This window comes from Heteronotia binoei, chromosome 14 (genome assembly GCF_032191835.1).
Source record: "Heteronotia binoei isolate CCM8104 ecotype False Entrance Well chromosome 14, APGP_CSIRO_Hbin_v1, whole genome shotgun sequence".
NCBI lineage: Eukaryota > Metazoa > Chordata > Lepidosauria > Squamata > Gekkonidae > Heteronotia > Heteronotia binoei.
In genome coordinates, this window is record NC_083236.1 from 15,139,301 (window position 1) to 15,163,719 (window position 24,419).

Genomic DNA, 24,419 nt, shown 5'->3' on the forward strand with positions numbered 1-24,419 from the left:
ATTCCTTAAGTGAGAAATTAAGCAAGTAGTCTCAAAAAAGCAAACCTGGAAGGACACAGAACTGACAAAACAACGCTATGTGCAACGCTAACAAGTCTGGAAGCAGGAAGCAGCCCCAGAATGCTTAAGGATCTTAAGGACATGAACAGAAATCTTGTTGACACCTTAAGAGTCTGGAAATGCCACAAGACAAATTGTTTATTTGCAAAAAAACCACCAATGCTGCGACTCTGGGATTAATATGCTGCTTAAGTGCACGTGAATATTATTTATTTCAAGACATTCTATTTTCTTCCCAGGTGTTCAGCCCAGTGTACACAGTTTTTTTATCCTAACAACAAACATTGTGAGGTGGCCTAGGAGGAGAAATAGACACTGCCCTAACTACTCAAGAGGAGTAACTGAGATAATCTGCTGCAAGAAAAATATATAGGACTTTTAAAGACTAGGAGCCACAACACACAAGGTCAATATGGTGCAGTGGTTAAAATTGGCAGACTAGCATCTGGGAAACCTGGGTTTGAACCCCCACTACTGTCATGAAAGCTCGCTGGGCCAGTCACACTATCTCAGCCTAACCTACCTCCCAGAGTTGTTGTGAGGATAAAATGGAGGAGAGGAGAACACTGTAAGCCACTCTGGGTCTCCACAGGGAAGAAGGCAAGGTGCAAATGCTCTCAATAAAGCAACTCCAGCATAAACATTTGTGGATAAAACCACTCCATAAGGCCACACATTATCTAAGGATCTGAAGTTTGAACCCTGATCTTCCAGCACCGTAACATGCCTTATATCCAATGGGCAATCCAATCTCTCCCATTGTTTCCTATGGGCAATCTTGTCATTCGTTTTAGTATGTCCCCTTACAATTACCTTGCGAGATAGGTCAAAGGGCAACTATAACTAAGGTGAGTAACTAGAATAAAGCAAAGTGGGCAGCCCTGTTGGTCTGAAGTAGTTGAACAAAGCAGGAGTTAAGTTGCACCTTTAAGACCAACCAAGTTTTATCCAGAGCGTAAGCTTTCGCGTGCTAAGCACACTTCATCAGATGAGGGGATCAGGCATTGTGGCGGGAATACATGCAGTTTGTTGATTAAGAGGGCAAACTAACTGATCACATGGTCACATAAAATGTGGCTTGGCCATTTGGTCTGGATTGCCGTAAAAGGTAATAAGAGTCTCTGCCAAATGGTGTTTCTGCAAATCTAGGTAAATCACAAAAGGACGTGTATTTCCTAGTTGTAGTCCACCTAATTTACTGATAGATTGATGCTGATAAGTAAATCAGGTGGACTACAACTAGGCAATACACGTCCTTTTGTGATTCACCTAGATTTACAGAAACACCAATTGGCAGAGGACTTATTACCTTTTGTGGCTACCCAGCCCAAATGGCCAAGCCGCACTGGATTACCATGTGATCAGTCTGGATACTTAATCAACAAACTGCTTGTATACCAGCCACAATACCTGATCCCCTCGTCTGACGATGTGTGCTTAGAGAGCACAAGAACGCTTACGTTCTGAATGAAACCTGGTTGGTCTTAAAGGTGCAACTTGACTCCTGCTTTGTAGACTAACGCAACTAAGGGTGAAAGGCTACGGCCCGCTTAACGGCCGCCTACAGGCTTCGTAGTCCGCTCAGGATCTGAAGGAAGCGCTTTCTTCCAGGGGCTTTGGCTTCACCTCTTCTCCACCCGCCGCCCCCATGCCCGCCTCGCCAAAGCGGTCTTGCCTGGGCCTCACAGAGAATAAGTCGGGTTCCAAAGCAGACGAGGCGGCGCCTAGAACGGACACGATTCCTTCGGAAATTTCGACTCCTCACCGGAAACGCACGCGTTCTCCGAGGGCTTGAGAGGTTTGGTTGTCATAGAGATAGGCCGATTTTTCCGGCGCGCTTGATGACGTACCTTGAGTGCGCGACGGTCTCTGGTTTCCGAGACGCTTCTGAGGCAAGATGGCGTCGGGCAGTGGGGTAGGTGATGGGCTCGGGGATTTAGAAGGCGCGCCGAGGGTAGGGTTCGTGATGTTTCCTTGCTGCGTGTGGGAAGCGGTGCCCGTGGAGCCGCCCAGGCCTCCTTGGCAGCGATGAGGGGCTCCCCGCTCTTCCCTGAGGGTGGTAGAACTAAATCCTGCCTTCTTTTGGTTGCCGAAGTGGGCGGGCAAGAGCCTCCAGGGCCGCAGTACCAATGCTTAGCGTTTTCATTTTGAAACAAAGTTTCTTCAGAGCGTCTCCTTCTTTCTAGCCGTGTTTTGGACGGCAGGTGTGCTTAGGGTTGCCATTCTCCAGGTGGGGTCTGGATAGCTCCCATCATTTCAACTGATCTCCAGATTTAAAAGATGAGTTTCCCTGGGAAAGTTACTGCCTTGGAGGGAGGAACCTATGGCACTATATCCTTATTGAGCACTTTCAGCTCCCCTAACTCCACCCCACATTGCCAGGAATTTCCCAGCCCAGAGTTGGCAACCTTGGGTGTGCTGCAGCAAGAACTACAAAGTGGGCACTCTGAGACTTGAGGCCATCTGTGCCATGGATTCTGTGTTTGTGGCTTTGAAAGCTCCACTTTAGTGATGATCCCTGAATTTCATTTTTCAAAAAGCTACTAGTACAGAGCTTCCGTGCATATCTTGTTTTGACTCGTACCGTGTTTAGTTTTTATGGCGTAGAGCCTTCTTTGTCAGGACCGTGAAGAAAGACAATTTTGAGACACTAAGGAATTAATTGGGCTCTGGCCTATGGAACCACTTGGCGCTATCTACCTCCCTTCACATTCATTCACTTTGTTGATTTTGGTTCACTTATGCTTCAAAGATGAGGCCAAAGTTGTGATGAGTTGTTTTGAGATTGTTAATGGAGTGTGTATAAACTAGCTGAAGTCAAGTGGTTCCCAAACTCCTTGAAGGGTGGCTTTTGAGGGGGGAGAGTGATTCTGCTTCTAAACGTATTGTGCTTTTTGGGACTCACTCTCCAGCCTCAGTCCATGCTCCTTATGCAAATGAAAATCCCATGTGTTAATTCTGAACAAGTGTATAAGACTTTCTCCCCAGTTATAGATGTTTTACATATATATGATGACTTTATTGAGCATCAGACTGCATTTCATAAATGTTTTCCATTCTGTGTACAGAGGCTAACCCAGGGTTTTCATCAGTTGCTGCAGCCTTCTCCCCCACCTCACCCTGTTATGTTTCATAATCTACCAATTGAAAATCACTATCTCATGTCTGTTCAGCCAGAAGGGCAAACTTGGCCATGTTTCATCTTAGATTAGTATCCTGTAATGCTTTATACCACCTCCTTTCTGGGTAAAACTTATTTCAGTAGCTACAGAAAAGATTTTTTTGTGTGCCTCGGTTCTTTAAGACTAAAGAAATACGCAATTGAAATTGTTAAATGGTTATAAACCAAAGGTCCAACATCCTCTCTTGATATAGAGCTGGGTCATTTAAGGCCACTGAAATCCATTACTTTAGGTAAACTGAATTCTGCATAAAATAATTGCATGCACTTGTCACAGTTGGTGAATGTCATTGGCAATCCTGATCAGTTCTTTTTGGGAATGGAGATGAAGCTGGCACTCTATTTTTTGCACCAGATATTGGCTGCTGCTGTCTAATACCTGTAATGAGCATAACTAATGTCAACATTACATGGAGATGCTTAATCAGCCTACTGAAAACCTAGACTCTTCTATTTTCTGTGGTTTAAATATCTGCATTATTCTCTGAAATGTGAGACTACTGTAACTATAAGTGTTTAAGTGTGAAAAATGTTCTTAAGTTTATAAACATGAAATAATTTTTTTAAGAGTTATGGCTTGCATAGAGATGGTTAGTGGATTCCAGTGAAGATGATTTGCTGCTGCATTTAGGTGAGATGACACCAAGAAAAAAAGGTGTCCAGATCTCCTCAGGAGATGTAAAATTCCTGGAAATTTTGAAGCTTGGAAAACCTTTTTTATCAGTTTTTCCCCCCAAAATGGAAATTTTGGAGAAAATTGAAGTATAAAATGCAGCATTTGCAACTTAGCATATCAAATTCCAATATTTGACATATTTATACAACTTAGAAGTGCCTTAGTTTTCTCCAAGTAAAACTGCAGATTTACCCAATATCTAAGAAAAAGCTGCAAGCTGATGAACCCTATGCTACTTTAGGATAATAAGCTAATTGTTATCCAGTCCATGGGTATCTGTATCACAGTGGTTTGAGGGAGAGGTAAAAAGGTGAACTACAAAGGAAGGGTCTGGTCAAAAGGACAGCAGAAACCATAAAAGTTCTATATGCTCTCCTTTCAAGATTGGGTATCCTTGTAGGTATAGAAATGCATATTGGATTTAAGAGCTGTATATGTCTACAGTGTGCACACTTTGCCTTTAAAGGTGTTTCACTCATTCTTTTTTTCAGTACTCCCCCATATTTCCAATTTTTTCCTGAATGTTTTATGTCATTGTTGGTGAGTGATTCATATTCTCTAAGAAGTCTTCAACTTGAAAATGTCTGAAGAAATCACTTTGGTTTTTGGAGTTTGTGTGCAGGTGTGTGGGGGTCTCACATGCACACTGACGTCACAGGATCGGGGCACAGAAACTCTATAACTTCTACAACACATATTTACTCAAAAAAATTATGAATCTTACAGTTTAAAGCTCAGCCAATTGTAAAAAACTCTCTTGCTGCATTTGTGCAAATGTATGCACCGATATCCTACAATGATGTGAGTTTTCCAGAAAAATTAGAATTTGGAAATGTTCCAGAAATCTTTCTGGAAAGTTATGCAATTTGCTAAGCAGTATATGATTTGATTTAGCATTTTGTCTTATATTTAATAAGCAAAATGAAAGTGTTCTGCGTTAAATTTTTGTTCTGACAGTAAAAAATAACTGTTTATATGACATTTCTGGATGTGGTTTTCCAGTCATCTGTTTCAACAGCCTAGGGCAGGAGCCAGGCTATAACAATGGGGTTGCTTTATGCACAGTGGCCACTGCAGCTGTTTTGTTGTGTCATAGCTCAGTAAATCATTGGCTGTGCTCAGCAGCTGAGGCCTTTGCTCCTGGTGGAGGGCTGCCTGTAAAAACTCCAAGCAGTCTCAAGGGTAGTAATGAGCAGTATTCTGTAATAGTAGCAGATAGTGAGTTCTGAAACTCTCCTCTTGGACGCTCCCACATAGTGGGATGCACCTGTGGGCTCGGTTTCTACACTCATCCTTTGCAAAGGCCCTGCTTTGCTACTGTGTCTTCATTCTCTGTTGGGGCTACTCTGTGGGGACCTGGTCCAGCAGAGCAATAGGCACCATCAGTGTTTGGCCAATCGTAGCAAAGTTCAGACCGCAAGGGGGGCAGAGTGTCAGCTGCTTGGGACTGTGGTCGAGCTTTTTGTCCTACACCTTAGGGGAGGGATCGTGGCTCAGTGGCAGAGCATCTGCTTGGCTTGAAAAAGGACTCCGGTTCAGTCTCCAGTTTAAAAGATGAGACAGTAGGCGATGTGAAAAACCTCTCCCTGACATCTTGGAGAGCTGCTGCCAGTCTTAGTAGACAATACTGACCTTGATGGACCAAGGGTCTGATTCATTATAAGACATCTTCATGTGTTCAAGTTCAGCTTTTTTGGGGGGGCGGGGGGGGGTGATGGTTACACCAGGATGTTAGCATGGTGGTATGCTGTGGGCATAACTGCAAGGGGTTTCCCGACCCACCCCATTCTGCCCTGTATGTACTCTTAGCAGCTGATGAAGGGGATTGTGTTAACTAAGACAATGCACAGAGAAGCTATTGGGAGAGGTGAAGTAAACCGTTGCAGCTGTCACAGTGTGAAGCAAGAAATTTACCTCCCATGCTTTCCTGTACCTCTCAGTTGGAAGGCGGAGGCTCTAGGTTGGTGTTCAGTACAGTAAAAATGTATTGCGTAAAACCATTGGCCATTGCAGTTACATCAACTTACAAGTTAAAAGTAGTCAAGGACTCTAAGATTAACATATTAGATTATTCAAAATCTTAGTGACGTAAGCAACCCCGTGATTCCATAATCAGGCTCTAATAGTCCAATTAACGGCATCATTTTACTGTCTACTGGATGCTGCCTTTGCTCTGATTTTGCTAGCAGCCAAAGCAAAAAGTGCTACCTTATAAGAAACCGTAGAGTCAATATCTGATAATAGAAATATTAACTTATCCATATCAGAGGCCAAATACAATTGATTTGTTATTTCAGTCAGAAACTTGTGTCTAGGTTCTGAGTACAGTGGGCAAACCATGAGACAATGGAAGAGGTCTTCCACAGAACTTTTGTTCTGAAAGTGAGTGCTTATAAGTGTGCAGTATTTGTTCCCTCTCTTATGCTGCCTATGTGTGTAGAGTTGCAAAAACCCCTCTCTCCAGGGTTCCCATCACCCAAGTGCCTCCATGTCTTCTCTGAGTGTGAAGAACATAGTTTAAACCGCAGTCCAGCGTGAAGCATTCCAGCACACTGTCTTTTTTCCGTTGTGGGTTTTTTTTCCAGTTTTTTTCCTTTGCAAAGAGAGGAACACTCTTACTTTATTGCTATTTCTTTGTTGGATATTATGAGAAATTTTCACATTGCTGTCCTTGCCCTTCTTCTATTGAAGAAGATATTGGATTTATATCCCACCCTGCACTCCCAATCTCAGAGTCTCAGAGCAACTCACAATCTCCTTTATCTTCCTCCCCCACAACAGACACCCTGTGAGGTGGGTGGGGCTGAGAGGACTCTCACAGCAGTTGCCCTTTGAAGGACAACCTGGGAGTTATGGTTGACCTTCGGCAACTCCTAGTGGGACTTGGACATTCAAAGTGGTGGCTTGCTATTGCCTGCTTCTGTGTCACAGCTCTGGTATTCCCTGGAGGTCTTCCATCCAGGTACTTGCTTAGCTTCTAAGATCTGACTAGGTCAGACTTGCATGGGCTATCCAGGTCAGTACAAGACTGTTCACATTGTTATTTTATGTACATTAATTTGAGGCTTACCTCTTCAAGTGTGTGCAAGTTTAGTTGAAAAGAGTTAGGTACAGTGTGTTGCAAAGATGCAGGCTCACATAACCAGTTTCCAGTTTGATAAATGCATCTCTTTGGGAATCAAATCGAACGTTTCAGGCTGGGCTTTCCTGGTTAGAAGTAATACAAGCCCCTCCCCAAGTTTGAATCAAGCACTTGATTGCTTAATTATGCAGAAGCCTTCAGAATAGAGGGGAATATTTTTGTAAGATTCAGGTTGAGCACTTGTGATGAAGGGTGAACAAAAAGGTGTTGTGTGGCATCTTGCGGATAAGCAGATTTAGAGAACATAAGCTTTTCTGGGTTAGCGCCCACTCCGTTGAATACAAACTGAAACCTCAGCCCTCAGATGTATAAAAAATACACACCTTTTCTCTTTAAGGGATATTGTCAGCAGTGCTGTTGAAATGCTATGAAATGTAAGAAGTGTATTTCCATGGTAATGTGGTCTTTCTGTGCAAATTCAAAGGTATGCAAGAATGTATACTGAGCAGTTACTCTGTCTATCTTTGTATGCTTTTGAATTTTGCATAGAAATGTCACAGACACTTCATAGCTTTTAACCCCGCTATTTACATTTTTGCCTGCCTGTAGACTGATGTTTGACTTCATGCATCTAATAAAGTCTTCTGTAGCCTCTGAAAGCTTCTTGTAAAATATGTCAGCTTTTATGGAGTTGCAAGGCTCCTTTTTAATTTTGCTGTTTTTAATTTAACCTACTGGCACCTGATGAAGTATAGAAGCCTCTGAGTGGGCTTGGCAGCCTGCAGCAATTGGTGGTCCTCTTTCCAGGGTGTGATTCTTGGAAGTGTGCCTGCAGCCGAAAGGGAAGGAGTTGGCTTGAAATCTTTCTTGTCTTGTGTGGCTGGCAGGGCTCAAGAATGCTCCCAGCCAGTCACAGAAGCGTGTAACGGTGACGGCCAGCCCCACCAGGCAACTTTACATTCTCCACTCAGTCACTCATATGTGATGCTTGAATCCATCTGAAGACTTGGATGTTAATGTGTGTATGGCAGAAGAACTGGAAAGCACTTTGAAGGTCCCAAGCCTATGATTTTTGGACTGAACTCATCTGTGGTCCCTTCTGGGCTGTCTGATTGTACTGAAATGGGGATGGGACAACAGCGGGAGGGCTTCTGGAGTTCTGGCCTGCTGGTGGACTCCTGATGGCACCTGTGTTTTGGCCACTGTGACACAATGTTGGAATGGATGGGCCATTGGCCTGATCCATCGAGGCTTCTGTTACGTTCTTATGGGTGATCTGATTTTTTGGTGCTTAGCTCTGAAATGTTTTTTCATACTCATGAAAAGCCTGGTGCCCCAGGGCCTGTACTGGAGTTCTTGATTAACTGCATATCGGGTGGGGACACCTGTAAATTCCTGACAGATCCCTTTGCAATGACACTGCCAATAATTAACACATGGACACTTTCCTGAAGCCCCCAGCCACTAGCGATGGAGTGAGACCCTGGGGGCAGGAATGGTATCCAATGGGTCATAGTTGGGAGGAGCTGAGAGAGCTCTCACCTTCAACTATCCCAACCAGTCCCCTCCCAATCCTGTGCGATTCTAGCTGACCAGGTTGGTATCAGCGGCAACTGCCAAGGGCCTGGGTGGGGTCCAGCTTGGATGCAGACGTCCCCCTCCTCTCTTTTGTCGCTTCTATCAAAGCCCAAAATGGCTTCCCTATGGCAAGTTCCCCCATGCACACAGATTCTCGCTTGCCATGGGGCTTGATGCCAGCATACTGAGAATGCCCCTGATGCTGACTGAAGTGGGCGTCGGCAGTGTGTAGAGAGTGTGTCCGCTAGAATGGTGGCCATTAAGAAGGTGAACATATGAAGCTGCCTTCTACTGAATCAGACCCTCGGTCCATCAAAGTCAGTATTGTCTACTCAGACTGGCAGCGGCTCTCCAGGGTCTCAAGCTGAGGTTTTTCACACCTATCTGCTTGGAGCCTTTTTAGTTGGAGATGCCAGGGGTTGAACCTGGGACCTTCTGCTTACCAAGCAGATGCTCTACCATTGAGCCACTGTTCCTCCACAAACAGTTTGTGTGAATATGAGTTGGTACATGTGCATTTAATCTGCATGAGAATTGGTGTGTTGGTCCCAGTTTGAGCACCTTTGTGTGCAGACGTTGGGGCGGGTCGTTATACTCTGAACTTCCCTTCCACCCCCATTCCTTGCCCGTGGTAGGCCCCTTTGCACAGGGCAGAAAGCAATCACAAAAGGCAGAATGGCGAGCCCCCTCCCTTCCACTTCCCACAGTTTTCAGGGCTCTCCATTTGTTTGAAATGTTTTTCCACAGATGCAAATTGTATTTCCTCTGTCTTTGAATGAAGTTGAGTGGATAGACCCAGTGGCACTCATTTTAATTGCATTATAATGAGCCGACTCTCTCGTACCTAAGTAACACCAAACAGCAAGCCCGTGTTTGTGTCCTTGGCCTTTGTAATCCTTATAAAAGGTATAATGGGGAAAATGGACTGAGCAAAATCTTTTCTGACAGAGAAGCTCAACTTTTTCCCAGCCCCAGGCCAAAATCCAGTCTGTTGCAAAGGAGGCTTTCTGGACCAACAGGACGCAGTTGAAGAATTACCTGGTAATGGAGGGAGGGATTTGGTAGCATTAGCAGAGGGGAAGGGGCTTGAAGCCTCTGGCCCAGGCTGCTTTTGGTGCTGAGCATTCACAACACACTCTGTCTGCTGTGGCAATAGAGTTGTTGGCCTCAGTACATTCATGGCAGTCCGTCTTCTGTCAGTGGTGAAAGGTCGGTTTGACTGAGAAAAAAATGCTATTTTGGGCCTCCGGTCAGGAAAAGCTCTTTGAGCAAAATCGAGCAAGTGAAGCCTGGCAATCCGAGTGGAAGGACATACCCAGAAATAGGACGCCTTAGGGACAAGGGACAGAGAGAGGGAGGACTGGGAGGGAAGCTTAGGTGGGAGGGGGAAAGGCCTAAAGGAAGGGAGCATTTTAACCCCGGGGTGAGAGAGAAGGGCTGCCTGCTGTGGAGAAGGGCCTCATTGAACATTGGTGGCGGGGGAGTGCTGACCAGGCAGGAAAACCGATTGAGCGGCAGGGACCAGCATGGATAATAGGTGCATCATGGGAAAGAGAAGAGAAAGGGGGCTGTTTGGGGTCAGGGCAAAATCTTCACCTAAATGGGTGCCAGAACTAGTGTCTGAGCTGTTGCAGGGAAGGGCAGAGGTGGGCAAAGGAGCTGAGGAGACAAAGGGGTGCCTTGAACAGTAGCTTCCTGTGTGGGAATGAAGCTGGTGGAATGCTCCTGGCAGGGAAATGGGGGGATTTCCCCTGGTTAATTCCCATACGATACAGGGTCCTTCAAAGAACATGTTAGCATTGGACTAGGGTCCGAGAGACCCCGGTTTGAATCCCCTTTCTGCCGCTGAAGTCCCCTGGGTGACCTTGAGCCAGTCGCTCTCCAAGCATCACTGACCTCAGAAAGTTGTTGAGATAAAATGCAGGAGAGGCGAATGACAATGACGTAGCCTGCTTTGGGTCCCCCCACCGGGGATAAAAGTGGGATATATATTTTTAAAAGAAATAAACAGTGTGAAGGAGAATTCTGCAGCACGTGGCTTCTGCCATCCCAGCACTGTGATTGAGTGACTGTAAGAGGTGAGTGAGGCCCAGGAGGGTGCTGAATTTCACATTTGAATTAACTTGCCAGTTTCCTGGTTATAGGCTGGGCATTGATTGCAGGAAGGTAATGGACAGAAGCTTTGAAAGCTGGATGCCTGCATGCCAGAGGCTAGCTCTGCCAGGTTAATTTGTTGAGCTGCCTTCTGGGCCTGTAAGAGGGAAGAAATGCCACCAAGTAGATTTTCCCCTTATATGGACATATGAAGCTGCCTTATACTGAATCAGACCCTCGGTCCATCAAAGTCAGTATTGTCTACTCAGACTGGCAGGGTCTCAAGCAGAGGTTTTTCACACCTGTTTGCCTGGACCCCTTTTAGTTGGAGAGGCCAGGGATTGAACCTGGGGCCTTCTGGTTACCAAGCAGATGCTCTACCACTGAGCCACCGTCCCTCCCCTAAAGTGAAATATACTGAGAAAAAGCTATTTCTGTTGCACGGTTCCTTTTGTGCCACGCACCTTGAAGCAAGGCCCAGCTGAGAGGCTTGGGGGTGGGTGGGGGGAAGCTCAGCTGCACAAACTGTCTAGAGGCAAACTTGTCCAGGAAGGAGGCAAAGCAAACCTTGGGATTGGTCTTCTGCAGCAGCAGGGGAGAGATTGGCACGGTGGCTAGTGGTGATGGCTTTGAGTTTCGCTTTGCAGTGGAGGATGTGAACAAAGAACCTGGCAGTTCTGCCCCCGCAGAGGTGCTGCGGATAGCGTGTGAGGGCAGAAGCACCCTCAGGGTTAACCCTGTTCTTCCTTCCACAGGCTGGGCTGTATCCTGGGCCTCTAGCCGTCACATCGTTCGATTTGATCCTTTTTTAATTACTTCTGCAGAAAATAGCTGACTGAGCTTTGGCAGAACAGCCCTCCGACGATGGTGGCCTCTTCCACTCCCCCCCACCCCCACCCCCCGGCCACTGAACGCTCAGACTGATGATGTCTTTTGTGTAGTTTGCTTTAATCTTGGTCTTGCTCTTGTTCATCCGGCATCTCACAACCCAAAAGTGGTTTCCATTTGGATAGATGCGCTTGTGCTCTTGATAAGAACGAAGGGCTGGCATTTGGAGTTTCTTTCAGCTTGCAGCTTCGGCTTGTGACTTGACGAAGCCACACATTTCCTTCCTTACTTCGGCCTGAGGTCCTTTCCCCCCTCTTTGGCTTATGTCATCTCTTGGGGAGGGAGCCTGCGTAGCTGCTAAGCACTTGTTAAAAGATGTCGGAGCTTCCAGCAAGCCCCTCCTTTGATCACTCTGGAAAAGTTTCTTTGGAATCACAAGCCAGGCCTTATTACAGCAAGATCAGAAGTTTTGATTCATTTCTTTCTGCCTGGCCTAGGGACACGGCTAAAAGATCTTCAAAAGGCGATGGCTTCTTTTTATTATTGAGGAGAAAAGTGAAGCAGCCTGTAAATTGCCTTCTCTCCAGGCACCAGCCAACTTTGATTTGCGATGGTGTTGCTTCACTGGGCGAATCTGGAAAAATACCCCTCCCTGAAATTCTCCCTCCTCCCCTCCGTGAATTAATTTCTGCCTTGTAAATGTCCTTTCTTCTTTTACCTGAAGAAGAGGCAAATAATCTTAGTAGTGACATGTTTAAACCGCTTAACAGGCCCAAGGAATAAAGGAATCAAAGGTTCAGTCTCTCTCTCTCTCTCTGGGGCTCTTGAAAAGAAAATCCTGGCTGTAGTTGTTTGCAATCATTCTATTTTTAAGAACATGAAAGGGGGGGGGGGAAGCCGGGGGAGCTTTGATTCTGAAATGAGGCTTTCATTGTTTGTTTGTTTTTTTGGATGATAATCATTCATTTGGCTAAATAAGGGATAAGATGGCAGGAGAGACTGTGGAAGCCTTTTCTGTTTTTTCCCCCAAAGACATAATTAGAGAGGGAGAGAAAAAAACTGTTCACAGACTTCCTTCCTTCCTTCCTTTTCTTGCTTTCTAAACACAAGATTTTAAAAACATGTATTTGAACCCATCTTGTCATTCCCAAGTAAAATGAAAGAATAACTTAGGCAGAGAGTTACTTGCTACTTATTCTTTTTAAAAAACACAACTTTGCCATGTACAGGATTTTTGTGTCTTCAGCTGGTCCCAGAAAAGGTCTGCTGATGTTTGAGGATTTGTGTGTTAGGGGCAAAATGGCTGGCAGTTTTCTTGTGTTGTGGGGGTGGGTAGATATGTGTGTACAGAACTTTTTTGTTGCAAGGAGGTTGGGGCTAGTGTTCCCTCTAAACTACGTTAGCGTGAGCATGCTCACAGATTTTTAGCCTCCAGCTCGCACATTTTGTCTTAGCTCAGGACAATGGCCCCAGAGCACAACAATTTATGCAGCAGTTCACAACTTTAATACGAGTAGCTCACAAAGTAAAATTTTTGCTCACAAGACTATGCAGCTTAGAGGGAACATTGGTTGGGGCCAATGAAGAGATTCTTTATTGTTTTAACCAATTTATTGATAGCATATGGTTACGGAACTTAATTTCCCTTCGTTGCTTCAATACTAACCCATATGACTTTTCAATCCCCCCTCCCTCCAATATAGACTTCCCCGAGGTTATAGATTCTAATTCAATACTAAAGATACATCTGACTAATCAAAATTAGGGCCAATGAAGAGATTCTTGTTGGGGTCGGACAAAATAAAGTAGAGCTATTTGAACAATGTGTATAAAGTTGGTGAAGCACTTGTGTATTTATCATAATTTTTAAAAGGCGCTTTGAAATGGTGTGCAGTTTCTTAAGCCACAGCCTTCCTGGAAATGGAGTTGCTAACATAACACCAAAGGGGCAAATTCAGAGACCTGTCTCTGCCACAGCTCACCTGATTGTCTCTCAGAGGTTTATGATATGCTGCCTAGTTTCTCCTAAGTGCCACAGCAGTCTTTAGTCTGGACAGGAGATACCCAGAGGGGAAGTTTTCTATTTGGGAACAGATCCTTGTCCTGAATTCTGGGGCACATTATGGAAAAAAGCAAAATTAATGGGCCTTTTCTGTGCTTTCCAAATCGTTGTGATTTTTCACCGGCACTTTTTTAAGCTTGAGCTCAGTCTTGAAATTTCTCTCCTTTTCTCTGTGTACAAAACAAGAAGTTTGGGGAGAACCTCGGGGCAGCAATGGGGATATCTCTATTTTTAGAGTGAGCATGCCATGCCATTTCTTTTAAAGCAAGATAAGCACTCGCCACATCCTCCAGGAACATTGCTGCAAAGTTTGGCTTTGAGAGCCAGTTTGGTATAGTGGTTAAGAGGGGTGGATACTAATCTGGAGAATCGGTTGGATTCCCTACTCCTCCACATGAAGCCATCTGGGTGACCTTGGGTCAGTCACAGTTCTGTCAGCCTCCAAAATAAACCTAGCTTGTCACAAAAAGAGCTTGGGCTTCAGGCTACCAGGCAGTCTTCAGATCTCCTGGCTATACTACACCTACTGCCATGTGATTATTATTGTTTGACTTCTTTGAGATAAGAAAGTACACTGGAGTCTAGGTTGCTTTTGTAATATCTGTTTTAATTACCAGTATGTAATGAGAGCTGAGCAGACAGAAATTGGCTCAGAGAAAGGGATGAAGAAACCAGAGATGTGCCTCGGTTTTCCAGTGCAGCAGAGGGGCCACTCAGAACACACCTATACCTGAGACACTCTGCTTCCAGTCCAGCTAGCTCCCTGTACTTTTGTTTCCCAGTTCAAACAGCAGTAGTCTAGTTTCTCCTTGCCCCTCCCATGCCCTGAAGGGTTGTCACCTTCCAAAAGCGAGAGAGAGAGAGAGAGAGAGAGAGAGAGAGAGAAAGCCAGCCATTAAGGAATATTTCTTTTTGTCAGTTGTCTGCCTGCTCTTCAGTTGCTTGGTGACAGCCACATTTCGCAATGCTAGAGATGGTTAACCAAGACAGAGACAAAGCTCAGAAAGGCTAAGTGGCAGACTTGTCTGCACCCGCTTTGACTTCCAGAATCCTGTTCATAGTCAGGCCCTCCTGCCATCCTCTTCTGTGCAAAGACATTCTCTCCCTCCCTCCCCATTTGGAATATGCTCTCGGTGGTCAAAGTACAAAGCGGCATTTATTTTAGTAAAAGCTGATCCCCTGTGCAAGCGCCAGTCGTTTCCGACTCTGGGGTGACGTCGTATCACGATGTGTTCACGGCAGATTTTTTTACGGGGTGGTTTGCCATTGCCTTCCCCAGTCATCTACACTTTTCCCCCAGCAAGCTGGGTACTCATTTTACCAACCTCAGAAGGATGGAAGGCTGAGTCAACCTTGAGCCAGCTACCTGAACCCAGATTCTGCTGGAGTCAAACTCAGGTTGTGAGCAGAGAGTTTGGACTGCAGCACTGCAGCCTTACCCCTCTGTGCCACGGGGCAGGGCATTTATTTTAGACAGGGCTTTTTTATATATAGCAGGAATGCAGTTCTGACTGGCTTGGCATCAGGGGTGTGACCTAATATGCAAATGAGTTCCTGCTGGGCTTTTTCTACAAAGAAAGTTCTGATTTTACAGCATTAGTTCTTAAACTCCCTTTCTCTAAGAGTTTCTCTTTCTGACTGGGTCTTCTTTGCAGACCACCATATTTGTTTAAGTGCCATTTGAATGGCTTCCAAGTTGCACCTCCACGACTGCTGTAAGTCAATGCAGTGTATGTTGCGTTTGGAAGCTTTATTGGGTTCTCTAATGTTTCTGCTCCAGTCAGTATCACTGGCTGAGGTTTCTGCAGTCCTAATCCCATTTCACTGGTTTACTGGATGTCCCATCCTGTTGGTTGTGTTGATTTATACTGTTTGGTCTGCCTTGAGTCTCAGCAAGAAAGGTGGAAAAGAACTCAGAGCTTAGGGCTGCAGTACTGCAGCTTTACCACTTTGTGCCACGGGGCTCTTGTCATCCTACACTTTATTTATTTAAAAAAAATTCTGTGCCACTTTTCCATCCAGTTCAGGTCCCTGAAATCCAAGCCTCCAAAATGGAACTACTATATCTGGTGTTTGTGACAACTGTAGTTGATTTAGTAGAGAACCCCTTGGAAGGTGAACTGAAAGAAGTATCCTGTGAATTCAGTTTTTTAAAGAGATGTTTTCTGTTTTATAAAGCTCAAGTGAATAGTTTGAGATTGACTGGATCTGTGAGTGAAAGAAGGTTCTTCAGTCTTTCACGAGTAGCTCATTTTAGCTATATAGCTAAAAGAGAGGCCACTGTCATTATAACTGCCTGTTGTGTGCACTCAAGGGCCTTCTATCCCTTCTATCGTTCTTCTAAATTTAGACATTCCTTCCCCATTGGTATGACTGACACCATCTGGACAGAAAAGAGTTAATCCTGGACCAGCTTTTCTGTCTTGCTGGGCTGACCAAGGAAGCCACTGGAGAGAGGGGTCCTCAGGCACTCACCGAAATCCAGGACTTGTATCCTAGAAGGGGGTGGAAAAAAATAACAAGAAAAGAAGCACTAAAATTAAAATACTTGTGTAGAAATGCTTGACTAATTTTATTTTAGATTTCTCATTCTCCCTGTCCCTTGGGCTCTGGCTTAGTAACAATTTTAAAATGTGAAACTTAACATAATTTAAATTTGAAGCCGACTTCTCTCCCAGATGCTCTGGGCAAACCGCAGTAATTTGAAGCAGATACGAAATAGGTATTTTTAAAAAGCTAAATAAAAAAACCAGAAGAAATGTTAAAGCTCTGGTTTTTTGTGAAGAGTTAACAGCTACAACTAAAATACCCTGTATTATCACCAGCCACAATCAAAGACCGAGCTTAGATTTTGTCAGGTCTCTGGAGAAAGGGTCTTTCAGAGCTAGAAGGCTGTTGCTAAGAGCCCGTGCTTTCATGTCCTTGCTTTTTGCTGGCCTTGGCTGGCTGGAAGGCTAGCCGACAGAGAGACTCTGGCTTTTAGGCCTCCAGAGGACATCTGTGCCTGATCAGCTCGCTGGCCGAAGGACTTTTGTAAATTAGCAGAGCATTATGTATGCTAAAGAGGTTTTCCTCTGTTTCCATGGTGGTGTGATCGTGCTTTTAAAAAAAAACTATTGACTTCTTTTATACCCTGCTTTACACCCCAGTGGGGACCCAAAGCAGCTTCCATCAGTCTCTTCCATTTGTGTGACTGCCTGAGAATGGGTGACTGGCCCCAAGGTCACTCAGCAGGCTTCCATAGCAAAGTGGAAATTCAGACCTGGGTCTCCCAGAGCCTAGTTCCACACTCTGACCACTGCATAGGCTTGCCAATCCCCAGCTCCCAGCGGGGGTTCTCCTGCTTCCCCAGGCTCCTTCCCGCCCCCAGTCAGCCAGCCGGCGGGGGGAAGCCCCTCCCTCACAGCCACCGTGTGACTTTCCACCTCCGGAGGCTTCAGTCTCCGTTTGGAAAGACTTCCTCTTGGGATGGGGTGTCTGTGTGACTTCGAAGAAGTTGGCAGCAACTTGTGAGTAGAGACGCCAGTGCCTCGCTTCAGAGTCACCAGAAATTGGGGTGGGGGGGTGGGGTGGAAATGGCTCCTGGGCACTTCATTGTTCCCTATGTGGAGATTGATTCTCATAGGGTATAATGGGGAATTGATCTGGAGGTATCGGGAGCTCTGGGGGGGCTGTTTTTTGAGATAGAGGCACCAAATTTTCAGTATAGCATCTAGTGCCTCTCCCCAAAATACCCCCCCCCCCAAGTTTCAAAATGATTGGACCAAGGGGTCCAGTCCTATGAGCCCCAAAAGAAGGTGCCCCTATCCTTCATTATTTCCTATGGAAGGAAGGCATTTAAAAAGGTGTGCTGTCCCTTTAAGTGTGATGGCCAGAACTCCCTTGGAGTTCAATTATTCTTGTCACACCCTTGCTCCTGGCTCCACCCCCAATGTCTCCTGGCTCCACCCCCAAAGTCTCCTGGTTCCACCCTCAAAGTCCCCAGATATTTCTTGAATTGGACTTGGCAACCCTACCACTGCACTGTGTTGACTCTCACAACCGTTGCTGTAACGAGGTTTAAAAAGGCAGGCAATAATTACAGTCCAGGCTTTGGAGGAAAAGATTGCTTTCTGTACAGACGTCCGAGAATTTTCCTTTGAGTGTTGCTGAATAAGATCCCCCGTCACAGGATTAGTGCCCATGCTCAGATTTATCTAGATATTTAATTTGTGTTCTCTGTAATGTCAGACTCTGAAAGCTTCCATTAAGAGTAAGCACAAAGGCACGGGCCAGGAGTTTGGCCAGAGGCAAACAGGCTGCTTTTCACCTGGACTCCAGTTGCATCTTCTAACATGACCTGTTGGAGTTTGGATGCTCCACACCTGCTGTGTCCTGTAGATCAGGGAAGCCAGTCTCTGATCTTTGGAGAGGAACAGAGACCGATTCCCCTGCTTCTTCATAGGACCTCCTCTGGAGATGTTAAGGCATGCTCTGGCCCCTCCTTTTGTACAAGATAATGCATGGGATGGAGAAAGTAGAGAAATAAGTACTTTTCTCCCTTTCTCACAATACAAGAACTCGTGGGCATTCAATGAAACTGCTGAGCAGTCAGTTTAAATGGATAAAAGGAAGTACTTCTTCACCCAAAGTGTGATTAACATGTGGAATTCACTGCCACAGGAGGTGGTGGCGGCCACGAGCCTAGCCACCTTCAAGAGGGGGTTAGATAGAAATATGGAGCAGAGGTCCATCAATGGCTATTAGCAACAGTGTGTGTATATGTATATGTATATGTGTGTGTGTATATATATATATATGTATATATATGTATATGTATATATATGTGTATATATATGTATATGTATATATATGTGTATATATATGTATATATGGCTGCTGTGTGACACAGAATGTTGGACTGGATGGGCCATTGGCCTGATCCAACATGGCTTCTCTTACGTTCTTATGTGACACAGAATGTTGGACTGGATGGGCCATTGGCCTGATCTAACATGGCTTCTCTTATGTTCTTATGTATGGGTTCATCTGGCCTGTTTCTGATCTGCCCAAAAGAAGAGGAGCCCTTCTGCATCAGGACAAGGGTTGGTCTAGTCCACCCTCATCTTTTCAACAGCAGTGACTTTCCAGCTTCTGAGCATTCCACCCCCCCCCCCACCAGCAGGTCATGAAGGAGCAGTCCCCCCCCCCCCACCATTAGTCATCCACTAGCTGATCTGTCACTGTTGAGCTTGAAAGGTTCCATCTAACTTGCACACCTAACAGCCATCGATAGGCCGGCTCTTTGTGAATTTGTTACTCTCTTTTCGAAGCCAGTGGCCATGCCTGCAGCCTGTGGCAGCAAATGCCAAAATTTTATTTTGCTTGGTGGGGAGAGGGCTTTCTTCTGTCTGTCCTGAACCTGCTGCCTATTTGCTTGGTGGTCAGACATTCCTTATGCTCTGGTTGCCTGTCCCTTCCCGGGCCTTGTCTCTTCTCAGGTGCCTCTGTGCTTGTCAGAATCTTGTCACCCTGCTTGGGTTGCAGTTAGCATTGACTGAGGAATGGCAACTTAATGGTTATCTCGTAGCTACTTGCTGATGAGCACTTATTTCAATTGGTTTGGGCTGTGGTCACGAGCTGTGTTTTGAGAAGAAAGTTCCTTAAACACAACAGGGACAGGAGGATTTTATCGGAGTATTTATGAGGCAACTACTTTTGTGCTGAATTTTAAAGTCCTCTTTTTGCTGGTTTCATACAGCTGAAGTTCACGCCCTGTTTTATTCCTTTAATTATATTTTTTATCTGATCCTTCCTCCACAGAGCTTGGGGCACTGTATATGAGTCTGTCCTCCTAAATTTTATCCTCACAGCGAGGTAGGTTAGGCTGAAAAAGAGAGTAACTGGGCCAAGTGAGGGTCGTGGATGAGAGGGGATGTCCTGTAAGTGAAAGCGAACATCTTACGTGTCCTGAGGCCCTACAAATTCAGTACCTGCAGACCTTGCCGAGGTTAGAGCACTTTGTGAACTGAACACTGAATTGTTGCTTTCTTTCCCTGTCACAGACTAAAAACCTGGACTTCCGCAGGAAGTGGGACAAAGATGAATATGAAAAGCTTGCGGAGAAACGGCTCACGGAAGAGAGAGAGAAGAAAGATGGTTAGTAATATATAGATGATGGGAATGTGTCACTGGTTCCATTAAGAATCTCCAGGCCAGTTTGTAGGTTGGGGAAATTCAGTGGGGGGAAAAGGGAAATTCAGTGGAGAAAAAGGCAGAGAGTCAAAGTGGACCATATTTTCCTTGGATCTTTCTTCTTTGAGAACTAATTTGCAATAAGCTCATCCCTTTCCCGATATTGTTTTAAATCCTCATTTTATGACCACCTTGATTTGTTTTTAAGGCAAGCCAGTACAGCCTGTCAAGCGAGAGCTTCTTCGGCACCGAGACTACAAGGTGGACCTGGAATCCAAACTGGGGAAAACCATTGTTATCACCAAAACAACTCCTCAGTCTGAGATGGGCGGGTGAGTCACCTGACATTCTAACACTCACTGTTTCCTGAGTGTTTCAGTAGGGCAGTGTATCTTCCCTGGGGCTTGGGTCTGTGTAGCCCATTAATGACAGTAGCACCTCTAAAGGGGAATACTCATCAAGGTCTTCATGAACATTGAACTGTTCATCTTTCCCAACCTGATTCTCCAGATTTGGGCAACCAGAAAAACACTACTTTGCATGGGCCAGCTACTGGAGGAATAAGGAGCAAAATCGATATTTTCCCCATTTAGCTGTTTATATCTTTCGTTTATTTTTCAACCTGCACACTTTAGGCTCTGCCCAATTAGCGGACACTTTTATTTCCAGTCTGCTGCTTGAAGGGCACTTGGTGCAATTAGTAGACTGATCAAAGCCACCAAGTAATACACCGTCTTTCAGTTTGCAAAAATATATTATAAGGATTGTGTACAACACCTAATAAACAATACAATAATGATAGAGGCCAACAGTGCTAGGGCCTTTTAAAGTAACAGAAACCCCACGGGGCCAAAAAATCCTGTCCCCAAATGACCATCTAAACTTGGAAATAGTCCAACTGAAATTCACAGGGTAGGTAATTTTTCATCAGAGCCCCATGTTCACATTGAAATGAGAAGCTTAGTGCTGTGATTAGAGAATGTAGAACAGGGCTCCTAAATAATTGTGCCATTAAACTGAAGAAAGAATCGAAATGTCATCAAAATCTAGAGAGATGTCTTTTTAAGAAAGCAGCTCTGTTGAAGCGACACTCCTCAGGAGCGCCCACCTTGTGAATTTCAGTTGGACTGTTTCCAAGTTTGGACTTATATCTATTCATTTGGGGACGGGGTTTTTTGGCCCCTTGGAGTTTCTATTATTTTAGAAGGCCCCAGCACCGCCGGCCTCTATCATTATTGTATTGTTTATTATGTGTTGTACAGAACCCTTATAATATATTTTTGCAAACTGAATTACTTGTGTGGCTTTGATCAGTCTACTTTTATTTCCAGAGCTGGCCATCCCAAAGGGAACGTGCGTGGTCTCCAGCTTCTTTAGCAGGTTTACAGTAGTGTAAGACTCTGTAGAGTGGTAAGGGAGGAGCTTCCAGCCTTGTACTATGGCCCCAAATGTGGGGATATTTCAAAGTGTCATTCCCTGCTGGATTCATCTGTGTATTCCTTCCACTTGTCTGCCCAACCCCCTTGGACTCCCTCTGGTGTTATGTCCCAGGAGGCGGACTCTAGCCGTGACCCAGATGATCGAAAACCATTTTGCAAATGGGGGAAATGAATCTTACACAAGACAGGGAGGAAGTGTCCCCACCGCATTTTCTGAAATCCAGGCTATTCTCTCCTTCCTTGTCCTCGCAATACCTGGAGGTGTCAGGCACAATCGCTTCCACTGTATGGAAGAGAAAACGAGGCAGAGGGAACATGAAGGGTGCATGCCAGATGTAGGGCGCCTGGCTTCCAACATGCAGGACCCCCCACCCTCCCTCAAGAAGCACCAAGGAATAGAAGGTGGAGTTTTAAAAAACGGAATCCTGTCATGTCCTCACCAGACCCCAAAGAAGGTTTTTTTTTAAAAAAAAGAATAGTTTGAAAGAGATGAGTGTTTTACATCCCCTTCACCTCACCTAACCTCACCTCACCAAGATAAACACCAAGAGGGGAGGGGCTGATCAAGTGCTCCGTTAAATCGAATTGAGGACTGTGTGCATGCACAGTAAGGAGCGGAGACTTGGAGATGCTCAGAAAAAAGATAGCTGTCATGCCCCAGACTGAGAGGAGTATTTCAATGGATCACAGCTTTGAACGCTGACAGAGAAACCACACGTTTGACACGTTTCTGAAAATTCGGTAGCGTCAACTAGAACCTCATTTTGGTTTTTGGGGGGTTTTTTTCCTAATAAAATTCTAATAAATATATATATTTTATTAGAATTTTAAGAAACAGGACAAGGAAATACAGAATGGGGAAGGAAAAAACCTTACGTTGTTGTCTGCCTCCCCTTAAACTGGGAACTTTTTGTAGAATTAACCTTATTTCTTATTTGACAACTGATCTTTGTTTTTTGTTCCAGGTATTATTGTAATGTCTGTGACTGTGTAGTGAAAGATTCTATCAACTTCTTGGATCATATCAATGGCAAAAAACGTAAGGAAACAAGCTCCCTCTCCCCCCCCTTCTTCCCAGTTTTGTCTGTCTTCTTCCCAGTCTGAGTATAGGTGTGCAAAATCCTGGTGGTTTTAATCTGCAGAAGAAGCTGTTTAGTGTTGATCTTCAGCAGCCTTAGGCCCTCTGGGACTCACTAGGTGTTCAGCTGTGACTCTTCTCTCTAATTCTGCTCATTCCTAATTGGAGTGTCCCAAAAGATGAAAAGATGGCCCTCATTTCTCTGGGACTGCTCTAAACAGACTCCATTGTCCTGTTCATTGTGGATTTGAATCTAAAAGAGGTGATGCAAAGGGCTGGAATAATTTGCCACTGCTGCTCTCCTAACACCCAAATGTTAGAGAGCCAGTTTGGTGTAGCGGTTAAGTGTGCGGACTCTTATCTGGGAGAACCGGGTTTGATTCCCCACTCCTCCGCTTGCACCTGCTAGCATGGCCTCGGGTCAGCCATAGCTCTGGCAGAGGTTGTCCTTGAAAGGACAGCTGCTGGGAGAGCCCTCTCCAGCCCCACCCACCTCACAGGGTGTCTGTTGTTGGGGAGGAAGGGAAAGGAGATTGTGAGCCGCTCTGAGACTCTTCGGAGTGGAGGGCGGGATATAAATCCAATATCTTCTTCATCTTCTTCTTCTTCTTCTTCAAATCCCATCTCTCCTTGGCCCCATGACCTCTTCATGGTTTGGCACTGAATGCAGACAAGCCAGCACTACAGTCGAATTGGAAAAAAGGCTTGAGGTGAAGGGGGTGGTGGGAGGTGTCACTCGATATGGAGACCAGTTCTTCATCATTCAGCCCTAGGGTCCTCCTGGATCTGTTGCTGCTGCTTGACCTTCAGGCAGGAGCACTTTTCACCAACTCCATTTGACGTGAAAGCTGCTGTCCTCGTTTCCCCTCCAGTCTAGGACCTGGTGAGCAAGTCATGTTGCCTTCGTTTCAAGGTTCCAGTGCTGCAGTGCGCTGTGCAGAGAGCTGCTCTTCGAGACCTCCTGTAGGAATCTATGGGAGCTGGTTCCATAGGTCCTCAGGGAACATGCCTTTTATTATTTATTTTAGTATATTTCTGTTCCGCCCATTCCCTGCAGGGCTCAGGGCGGAGCACATCATATGATCAAACAATAAAATACAATAAAAACGTTCTGTAAGCAGACGACTCAACAGCACTCAGATGACCATGTCATCACATATTGCCCAGCCTAGCCATCTCACATCACGGCAGTTTTTATTTCATTTCCTAGTGCAGATGACAGTGCTGGCTGGGGAGGCCAACCGGATCAAGAATAGACGTCCGCAGCCTCAGCTAAAAGCCTGGTGGAACAGCTCCGTTTTACAGGCCCTACGGAAAGCTAATATGAAGAACATATGAAGCTGCCTTATACTAAATCAGACCTTTGGTCCATCAAAGTCAGTATTCTCAGACTGGCAGCGGCTCTCCAGGGTCTCAAGCTGTGGTTTTCCACACCTATTTGCCTGCACCCTTTTTTGGAGATGCCAGGGATTGAACCTGGGACCTTCTGCTTCCCAAGCAGATGCTCTACCACTGAGCCACCGTCCCTCCCCAGCCAGGTAGGGCCTGGATCTCAATAGGGAGCTGATTCCACCAGGTTGAGGCCAGGACGGAAAAAGCCCTGGCCCTAGTTGAGCTAGTTCCGTAGGTCCTCCGTGAACATGCCTTTCACCAAACCATGCTCTCGATACGGCTAGACTGGTGTTGTGGACTTGGTTTGGCAGAGGCTTTCCAGGATTTCAGACAGAGTGGTCTTTCCAGCTCTGTTGCTTCAGATTCCTTATCAGAAGCGGGAAGGGATCGGACGCGGGGTCTCCACCACGGGAAACCTGCGCTCTGCCACTGAGCTGGTTCCACCTTATTTCTCTCCCACCCTATAAAGTGGTCCTGCAGCTGTTTACTAAGGGTTTGATGGCTGCTCTGTTCCACTCCCTCCTCCCCAGCCTCTGTTGCTTTTTCTCTGCATCCAATGAGCATAGGAATGCCTTCCCTTCTGCTGCTTCTCTTGGGCTCAGCGACCCTGCGGAACAGGCAGTGGTAATTAATTGGCTTTTATGTAACCTGCATCGAGCCTTTGCTAAAAGAGGAAGGGGGGTGTCTCCTGTTGGCTCTTCCATGCACCATAAAGGCCACTAATCGAACGTGCTTAAAACAAGGCTCTTTCCTTGGGGGGAATAGATCATTACTT

The 24,419-nt window shown here is 45.5% G+C and overlaps 1 protein-coding gene across 1 annotated transcript in view; it reads left to right on the forward strand.

The window, feature by feature from the left end:
* Positions 1 to 1,826: 1,826 nt before the first annotated feature.
* The window catches only part of ZMAT2 (zinc finger matrin-type 2), a 33,401-nt gene continuing 10,808 nt past the window's right edge, over positions 1,827 to 24,419 (forward strand). Inside the window, exons 1-4 of the mRNA XM_060254463.1 lie at positions 1,827 to 1,975; positions 19,606 to 19,699; positions 19,944 to 20,067; positions 22,140 to 22,213. Of these exons, the coding sequence (XP_060110446.1) occupies positions 1,958 to 1,975; positions 19,606 to 19,699; positions 19,944 to 20,067; positions 22,140 to 22,213 (310 nt within the window). The 5' untranslated portion in view covers positions 1,827 to 1,957. The remainder of the gene's footprint in view (positions 1,976 to 19,605; positions 19,700 to 19,943; positions 20,068 to 22,139; positions 22,214 to 24,419) is intronic.